The sequence below is a fragment of the Corylus avellana genome, chromosome ca6, assembly GCF_901000735.1.
Source record: "Corylus avellana chromosome ca6, CavTom2PMs-1.0".
Classification (NCBI taxonomy): Eukaryota; Viridiplantae; Streptophyta; class Magnoliopsida; order Fagales; family Betulaceae; genus Corylus; species Corylus avellana.
The window spans coordinates 28,838,310-28,848,525 of NC_081546.1; the positions used below are offsets into that span (position 1 = coordinate 28,838,310).

The window sequence follows — 10,216 nt, forward strand, 5'->3', positions numbered from 1 at the left end:
CTCTCTATAAGTTATTCATCTTACCAATGTGAGATTGGCGCATTACTGTAGCGCCCCTATAATTGATCAACTAATATAACTAATTCGGAGTGTTACTCGTAGCATTCTCCACACTAATTAACTGGTAATTAGCTGGAAATATTATAACACACCAATAAACTAGAGTAAAATAATGTAGAAAGCATAAATGAAATGATCTGAAGCATATCTAAATATCATTAAGATTGACTATTATTATATCAATTCCAACACAGAGCTTCCAAGGATAATTCCTATCACTACGTACTCTAAGCAAACCTGTCCACCCGAGCTATTCACTTAGCATCTTTCCTAGCGAAATGTTCTCTCCCAAAGGGCCAAAAGTACATCAAACCTGTAAAACTGCAAAACACCGAAGTGTTTTACAATGGAAAGTGAAGTAACTACATAAGTCCACGATTTAGTAAGTAAGGTACTCCAGAATGTATACTATGCAATGAGCCTTAAGTGAAAGGGAATGTATCTTGCAATCTTCAAAAAAATAGCAGGACATGACATGAGTTTAATTGAAAATAAATCGGTATTGTGTCTACTACTAAGCTGATATAAAATGGTTTAGATGTTAAAAAGTAAGCTAAATATCAGTGACAATTCACATTTTAATGCATAAAACAGGTTAATTACATAATAATATATTGTTTAGTTATAACTTTCTTCACATGGTCTATCTGGGACTTTAACCCCTTCTCAGCAGGGTTGATACTGTCCCGAAAGACTTATAGTACAACACTAGTGCCCCAATGTTGCCGCATATTGTCCATCAAAAGCGACCCGATTGGTTCTGGCCCCGAGTGATCCACACCACTTATTATGTCATCTTCAAAATTATTATTTAGTGTATCAATATTTCAATTTTTCTCAATTCGACCAATTCGTTAGAATTTTCTGTTAAATTTTGCCAAAATTCTCAAAATACCAATTTTAAAAAAATAAAAAAATAATTTTTTTTTCAAAGATTCAGGTGTGGGTATTTTTGAAAATTCTGTTAAATCCTGACTAATGCCCAAATCCTTGCAATTTTTTTTTATTTTTTTTCCCCTAAAAAGGAGGGGTATTTTGGGAGTTTTGACACCCCGTCGTTTGGATTTAATAGAAAATCTAAGAGATAGTTGAAATTGAAAAAAATTGAAATATGAATACACTAAATTGATACTTTTTAAAGTTTAAGTGTATGATTACAAAAGTGATGAAAGATCAAGAGTGGTAAGAAAAATTTTCCTCATTTTTCATTTATTTCGTTAGTTATATTATTTAATATTTTTAATTAATTTTTGCTTGACTCTATCTTTTAGTTTTGCCCCCTATGAATTAAAATTCTCGCTCCACTATTGCCTCAAGGTAATTAGTGCGTATTTATTATGGGGTGTTACAAAACATCCTTTCCTGCCTATTCTTTCTTTGGAATATCAAAATCCAAAGAAACTAATGGACTGATTGGTTGGGTAGCACCCAATACAATTAGTTAGATGATATAGATGCCTTGTTATGTAATTATAACTTGTTAAGTTTTTTTTAACATGTTCGAGTAATGTTATATATCACCCTATTATTTTTCTCCAAAGCTTATGAGGTCTAGTCCTTTAGCCTCCAATCCCATTTTCATGCACGGTACACACCAAATGCTATAGGAACAGCGTTGCATAAGCTTTGGAGGAATGACGGAATATAATGGGGTGATATATAATACCATTTTCATTGATGTTCATGATTTATAGCTATGATACAATATGTGGCCTGTGGGGTCCCAGGAACTATCTTCTTATTATGTCTTGCTCTAAATAGTAACCTTCAAATTTATTAGATATGTACTCTCACCTCTGTAGTCAGTATGGAGACACTTTAATCTTCAATTTTTTCATCTATAACCAAATAAAACCAGCTCATTTCTATAAGGGAATCCACATTCCCTTAGGTATCTGGATTCCATCCACTTAAGTGCAATCAAACAAAAATCTCAAAAGATTACGCGATCCAAACACTCCATAAGTATTTATCTCCCAACAACTTGCAAAATATGCCTTTAAAAGCCACTTCATACATGCATCAACTACTTTTTACATTGTGAATTGGATGAAATTTCTTCAGCACTAAATCATGTGTATAGCAACAAAGATTTTTTTTTTTTTTTTTTTTTTTTTGTGTGTTACAGCAACAATATGTTTTGCTTTTTATCCTTTTCTTTTTCTTGTGAAACAGTCAATTATTTGCCCATGAATGTGACTCTCTCATGTATGTACTTCTCTATCCAAATTGATGCTGGTCCTTGTCATGATGTTTCTTGATCACCTCCTGCTTCATCTTCCACCCACTCATCTCTCATGGAAGACTGCTGATAGCATCGGAAAGCCACATACAGCATGAACACTGCAAAACAGTTTTCACTAGAATCTAGTAACACAAAGCCAAAACTTTGCTAATAGCTATGAAAATCCTGGATTGCTTAATGTTATATATAAACAGAGACGGAACCAGGAGACCCTAGGGCCATGGCCCCGGTTTTAAAATTTTCCCGTTTTCAGTCCTTAAAATTAAGCTTAACCTCTATCAAAATTAGGTTTAGCCCTCTTTCATGCTTTGACCCCTTAAAGAATCATGGTTCTATTAAAGATGTTCTCACCTTCCCAAATGCGTGCGACCGTTGAGGATAGGTTCAAAATGAGAAAAACAGTGGATGCAGCCACGGCTTTCTTGTGAGAGCACGAGTCCCATATGTCGTGGAAGCGTCGAAGCCAAAATTTAGCTGCAATTGAAAACTAGCACATGTTAAATTCTCTATCTTTTTTCAAACTATTCCTTAATAAGCGACGCCCAACACAGAACATTTAATTGAAATGGAAAGTAATGACGGATACAATGCTTGAATTCAAGACTATTGTCAAACTATCTCTTGGAATTTCACGTCCGAATTTCAAATTCGGGCGCGAGAAGGATGCAGGCCGGGGTGTCCTGAGCAAGTAGACCCCGCATTTCAGGCCGCCCAGAGCACCTAGGCATACACCCTTCCTTCTCTTATTTCTTGCTCGAATTCTAGAAAATCCTAGCTTTAGAAGAGGTAATTATAGCTTGGTGTACACAAAAAGCATAGTCATCCAACTTTTGGGAGCTATATTAAATTGAGAAACTTACCTATTGCAGTTAACTGTGCAGAGTACAAGGAACAGATTTTTGGTAAAGTGAAAACTCCCACAAAACCTGAGCCAGTGAGCACAAAAACGAGTCAGTAAAAACTATAGAGTGAAAGACAATAACACCGACACTGGAATTTCAGCATAATCTCTCAATAAATAAATAAAAACTCTCCCCAATTAAACCTAGACAGAATCCACCTACTCAAATGAGAACTTATTTACCCAAGCAGGAGTTTATCTACCCGAATGTGTTCGGGCAACCGCCGAACACATATTCGGGCAGATGAACTTTAAGTACAATAAATTTTTCTTTCTTTTTTACTTTTAAACCTAAGCACGCCTTCAAAATCAGTTAAAAGAACAGGAAAAAAAAAAAAGGGCGGGGGCGGAGGGGGGGATAAAAACAGAGGAAAAAGAAACCCAAGTGAAGCTTACCTAATTTAACAACGGTCCAAATGGTTATGCAGCTGCCACATCTAGCCAAAACAAAGAGAAGTACTGCCAGCTGCCATTGTCATAAATTTCACTATTTGTCATCTTTTTATATTCACAAAAAAAGGCTCTTTTAGCTTCATTAATGTCCACAGAAAGAGTGAAAAAAAATAAATTAAAAAAAAATTACCTTCATTGTGGTAGAAGGATCTCCAGAAAAAAGGGCTCTGAGTTTTAGCAGCAACTCATTAACGTAAGGAAGAAACAATCTCAGTAACCAAATAGCTTCTTGTTCCCCTAGCACATAGCTTGAATCATCTATAATTACAACTCCCCTAATTCAATCATTCAGAAAAGGAAGAAGAATCAGAAAGAGACCAAATTGGTAATATCTTTCTCTGTTAATTAAGAAGTGTTTGAGTAATTACCTGCAAATGAGGGTCCTATAGATGAAAATGGCAGCAAGATAAACAAGACCCAGGTAGGAAATCACAGAAACAAAGCTGCATATACAATAATTAAAAAGATTTGAGTTCTGGGCTCTGTTATAAACCAGAGGAATTGCAAATCAAAAAGGCTACTTAAAATTTTCTTGACTGTGGATCTTCTAACCTCAAATTTATATCCTTTGTATAGGAAGAAGAGAGTATTACAAATGATCCAATTAGCAAGACAAGTGCAGATCTTGGGACTTCTTTCCACATCACTAAGTCCACTGCAAAAAAGAGAGAGAGAGAGAGAGAAAATGAATCATAAAATTGCAAGAACTTTCCTGAAGAATTTGCAATTGTACTGTATTTCTAAAATCAGACTTACCAAAACTTTGCAATTTGCTGTGGGTTTCTGGAAAAGTTTGGAACTCATAAGAACCTACATCATAAAATCTTCAAACTCAAACCAAATTCGATAGATTCACAAAGTGAATTGAAAATGCAGATAAATTAAAGACACTAACTTGAAGTGGGTTTTGAGAGATTCTGGTGTCTTGGAGTAGGTTTTGATAAATTCTGGTACATAGTACGGCGTTTTTCAACTGGAGGGGGCTGTTTCACAGTGGCCATTGGTTTCCTATGAACTTGATGATGATGAAGCTTTTTCTCTTCATTGACAATCTTCTTCTCATCATTGACAATCTTCTTCTCATCACTGACAATCTTCTTCTCTTCACTGACAATTTTCTTCTCTTCATTGACAATTTTCTTCTCTTCATTGACAATTTTCTTGGGCTCTGGGACATTGATTTTCTTAACATCAATCTCAATCTCAGTCTCCTCATCATCCACCTCCTCTTCATCTCCTTCATCCTCACCATCAACAACATCAAGACCATCATCCTCCTCGCCATTGTTCACATCCACTTTTGGAGCACAATTCACCACAATACTCCGATCTGTTATGACCTTTTCTTGACAAACACCAAACTCCTTGCAAGTTTCATCAGATCCATCAACTGGGATTTTCTCACTTCCTCCAACAGACCCATCACCAATTTCCTCCACTGATTCATCCACAGTTAGACTCAAATCCGACTTGGCCTTCCTCAGCTGAACTGAACTCGTCTGATTAGCTCCATTGCCGCTTCCTTCAACACCCTTGACCGAGTCCGATTTAACCTTCCTCAGCTGCACAGAATTCTTCTCAATTCCCGGTGCAGATCTTGGCTTCCTCGTCTGAATTGGGCTCCGCTCGAATTTCTCATCAGATCTCAACTTCCTGGACTGAACTGGGCTCTTCTTGATTCCGTCAGCAGAAACACTCAGCTCCTTCAACTGTTCCTCAGAATTCTTCTGCGGCTCAGGTTTCCGTTTGGATATCTGAAATGGGCTCTTGTCAAAACCCTCAAAGCTCTCGGATTTCCATGTCTTCCTCTTCCCACTGGCCGCCACAGCACCAGTTTGGCCTCTCTTCACCTTTGCAGCAGCACTCCCACCACCACCGCTACCGCCACCGCCATTTGCAGAAGCCCCTCCACTCTGTTGAGAGCTTTCTTCTTCTCCTTCTTCTCCGTTGAAGACCTTAATCCCACCTTTCACTTCATCAATCTTCATCCTGCTCTCCCACACTGACCCTGCCACCACTCCACTTCTCCTTCTACCCTCATCCATTATCTCTTTAACTCGCTTAAATTATACTTCCACTCTGTTTCTCTCTCTCTCTCTATCTCTCTCTCTCTCTCTCTCCCTCTAGCGTAATGATTACTACAGTGGTGGGGCGGAGCTGCTGTGGAAATCTAACTCGTATATCGAATTATGCATTACAATACCACTTCTTCTAAGATGGAAGCCATATACGCGGTAATTGCGGTAACCTCAATTTCAGTGAAGGTACATCTTCGAGACAGAGTAGCACTTCACTGAGGATGATTGCGTCATGAGGTTCCACAGCCAATTTTTTTTTTTTTTTTTTCAATTCATATTGTGAATATAATAATTGTCGTATGATTATTTACTTGTGATTTATCGCCTCCCATTGGCGTTGACCTAAAACTGTTTAATAGCATGAAACTCTAGTAAAAATTAATTAATGTGAAAAAAAATTTGTTTTGTGGTGTTTTTTTATTTAAATAATAATAAAAAAATAATTGATATAATGTAAAAAGTAGAATGTGAAAGTTGATTTTTTTTGATAAACAGTATATGACTCTTGCCAAATGGAGCCCTCGTGTTTTCTTACAACGTCATAGTAGTTTATGAGATACTTATCATGTGAATTATTAAATAAATAAATTTATCTGTCAAATTCAACATTAAAATATTGCAACATGAATTTGTAAAAATTTTCTAGTAAAAATTATAATACTCTCTGCGTTTTTCATATCTAGTAGTAATCAAATTTCAAGTCGTATTAAATTTATAAATTAAAATTTTTTAATTACGATTTAAGTGGTTTTATTATCCCTTATTGAATGGTTGTTTTCACACTATCTTTGTCAATAAGATAGATTTTTGTGTGAAAATGATGATATAAGAAATGGTTTAAAAGTTATCAATCATGGTTTAGAATTAATACTTCTCTTGTTATTCTTGTACTATATATATTTATTAGTAATGAACACCAAATCATTAATAATATTATGAAGCTTATGTTTTTCCTCTATAAAAAAAAAGGGGTGTTCATTACTCATGGTTTTTTTGTTTTTTTTTTTTTTGGCTTAAAAAAGAAAATGGTTATTCATGGGTACAACGAAATAGTATAAAGAAGGAAAGGACAAATCTGATGAAGACAGGAAGGGGTATTTTTTTTTTTTTTTTTAATAAATACAATTTTTTTTTTTTTTTTTAACATGTCCACACAAGAGGGGGAGAGAGATTCAAACTAATGACCTCCACTTCATAAGACATGGTCCGCAGCTGATTAAGCTACTCCTTTGGGACTAATAAATACATTTTTAACCTCACATAGAAGGAAGGGGCAATAATAAGGGTTTGAAGGATTTCTCTAAAAATAATAAGAAAATTGAAGTATAAATTGAAAAAGCTTTCCAAAAAGCCATGTGCTTACAACTTAGGTTCTACTTAGGTTGTATTTAGAGACGAAAGAGAGGGGTGAACATTTATGCCCAACGTTTCTTTTACATCGTCCAATTAATTCCAACGGTTAGCTCCACTTATGAAAGGGGGACCCGATCCATATGCCCACAATATATAATTTTCTTTATTCGATTTGACACATTGGATATGGAAATTGAGGGTAACCGTTGGACTTATGGGCCAATTAACTTATGTAACCGACATACCAACTTACTGATCCGAGCTCACCAAATCATCTGTGCACAGGATTCTTTCCCACACCACTTTCATGCTATTTGGACAATTTTCATAACCTTCTCTTGAGCCCCGAATTTCAAGTATAGGACACAACATAGGGTAGAAAAACGTAGGGTAAGCCACTCCAAATACCATCATCGTGGAATAACCAATGGTAGGCAATTGAGTACAAGTCATTATAAAAGACAACTTTAAAACCAGGTAGAACAGACTTTTTGGTTTCAAGTACCCAAAACTATCACGTTTCTATTTCGAGTCATTTTATTATACATATTGACTTAAGCATCGAAGTTATCATTTGCCAAGCCACACCACCAAAATTCGTTGTATATTTTTTTCTCCTCTTTTACCTTTGTCAGGTCACATCTGCTAATATGTCATATTTTAAGTAATTTTTTATATCAGTTGCTTAAAAAAACCGAAAGTATTAGAGCAGTCGCATTTAACTTCAACATATATTTAGCAAATCCACACCTTTTTTTTTTTTACCTACTTTTCTAAAAGACTTGGATACGGCTTAGCATTTTTGCTACCTAATGTTTTTTTTACAAGATCGTGGTAGCTACCTTTTTACTCTTGTATTATTTGGGGCATAGTGAAAGTAGTAGGCACGTCACTCTTGGCGGTGGAAGAGCGGGCATCCCAAACACAGTAGTATATGTCGTAAATCTCACGTGCCTTCAACGGTACAAAACGTTGGTCCCATAGAAATTGCTTTTATGACTCTGTTCCCTTGCAATCCCAATAGAGTTTCCAAATCCCAATATGCTTTTCTGTCCATTAATTTCTTAGTCATCAAAGTCCACCATAAATGCCTAACTAATTCCACCTAAAATAAATATATAAAGCAAAGATTAATTAATATTGTTAATAAGAAACTTGTAATAAAGTTATAATAATATTGTTAATAATACTATAAAAATTAGGATTTTAAAAATGGTTGAGTTGAGGAAATATAGACTGTATTTGTTAGTGGGTCACATTTGTATGTATTGCAATTGTACAAATCAAAAAGCCATCCATAAATGGACATAGTATTGATTGATATGGCATCCTTGTGTGACCTATGTGAAATCCTACTTAACATATAATAAACAGTCAAAACATGTAAAAGTCAAATCACATAGATTATGCTTTCATATTCTTTTGACGATATTTTTAAGAGGTAGCTCAATCAACTGGAACCATGCTTAATGAAGTGAAAATTATTAGTTCGAATCTCCATTTTTTTCTTATGCAGACATGTCAAAAAAAAAAAAAAAAATTTGATGATGGTGTTAAATAATTCTTTTTTAGTTATCTTCTTCTTCCACATGGGTTCATCATTTCCAAGACAAAACTTAAACGTGCCATGTACATCTACATTGAAGCATCACAAATATAACCATTTCAATGACAAGTGATATGAAAAAGATAAAAAGAAAATTTGAAAACACTCTCATTTTACAATCTTTTTTTTATGGGTGGTTGAACATTCCCTTTAAAGTTACCATATTAACTAAACTCTTGAGAATGATGCGACCACCTTTAATGCTATTAAGAGTAGTCGCAACCACCTCGACAAGCACAAGATTTCCTCCTAATGGTTGAAAATGATGTCTACCAAAGAGTGAAATAAGAGTAACATATGTTGATTAGTGATGTTATTCAATTTGTATTAGAAACACATATTCTTTATATATATATATATATAATAGGCAAATACAGAAGGAAATTGTACGTTTTGCTTATCAAAGGAAAGTGAATCTAATAGTGTGACAAAAAAGGGAAGGACATGTGTGTCGGTGGCCTGGAACTTTAGTTTTGTCGCGATATATGTACGTGCAGGCTCCTCCATATAATTTGGCCACATGCTGAGACAACAAAGCGGTGGGGCTGGTCGTTTGTCCTGTGGATTCCATCAGTCAGTCACACGCCAAACATTCCCGTACCTCTTTTCACAAAGTGAAAAAGTTGAGCCTTCAGGCTTTCTACTTTCTGCCTTAACAAACACACCCCCAAGAAAAAAAAAGAAAAAAAAGAAAAAAAAAAGTACATTGATTTTAGTAAATATGAAGTCATTGAGATGGATGGAGCCCTTCATACAAAATATGGATTGCAATCAATTTTTGATTTGGGTCCGTATTAATTGAAGTTAAACCTATTGAAACTAAAACATGTATCACTTATATGAATTGACCCGAGGTGTGGTTGGTTGACCTGTATTGTGGTGGGGGTAATAATTTAATTTGGTATTAGAGCCAAAAAGTCATGAGATCGAACCTTGATTTTATCAAATTATCTCAATTTAATTAAATATTCTATGTGTTAGATATCATCTATTAAAAAGGGATTTAAACTCATGCGTGAGAAAAAAATGTTTAAGTAATAATTAAATGATTAAATTTATTCTTTTCAGCATTATACGATTCCGTCAAGCTTCTATGGGCCTTGGTAGACTTATATTCAGTGCGGAGTTATATCATTTCATTGAAAAAGATGTCTCAATCTCAATGAAATGAATTCTAACAGAAAATGAGTGCATCAGGAATTAATGGATTGCCTACCAACCTCAAACTACTCTATGAGGCAGGTTTAAGAATACCCTTTTGTTGGTTGAAAATGACAAATTGTTTTTCCTATGGCTTGATCTTCTAGGCAGCCCAAATCATCAATTAAACAGCTTGCTACCTATCTTTGGACTTATTTGCTACAAATGTCAAATCAACTACCTTATTACCTAATGCTCCATATAAATGTTTTGAGGTCATTTTTTCTTCAAGTCGTTTTAACGGCATTAAACTTTAAAGGAGAGCTTGAGGAGTGCTTTGGATCACCATGCTTGTAGAAGCTACTACTCTGGAGATCTGT

At 35.1% G+C, this 10,216-nt stretch overlaps 1 protein-coding gene across 2 annotated transcripts; it reads right to left on the minus strand.

Annotated features, from left to right (window-relative positions):
- Positions 1-1,916: 1,916 nt before the first annotated feature.
- On the minus strand, positions 1,917-5,977 carry LOC132184300 (reticulon-like protein B21). 2 transcript variants are annotated; one of them, XM_059597879.1, is made up of 9 exons: positions 4,555-5,977; positions 4,416-4,469; positions 4,212-4,314; positions 4,028-4,102; positions 3,790-3,934; positions 3,603-3,672; positions 3,166-3,231; positions 2,657-2,779; positions 1,917-2,403 (listed from the first exon to the last, which is right to left on the minus strand). In XM_059597879.1, the coding sequence occupies exons 1-9, from the start codon at positions 5,702-5,704 to the stop codon at positions 2,306-2,308; spliced, it is 1,884 nt and encodes a 627-aa protein (XP_059453862.1). In that variant the 5' UTR covers positions 5,705-5,977; the 3' UTR covers positions 1,917-2,305. The 2 variants fall into 2 exon arrangements, with proteins under 2 accessions (XP_059453862.1, XP_059453863.1); XM_059597880.1 differs by lacking the exons at positions 1,917-2,403; positions 2,657-2,779 and having other exon boundaries at positions 3,603-3,704.
- Between the last annotated feature and the right edge of the window lie 4,239 nt (positions 5,978-10,216).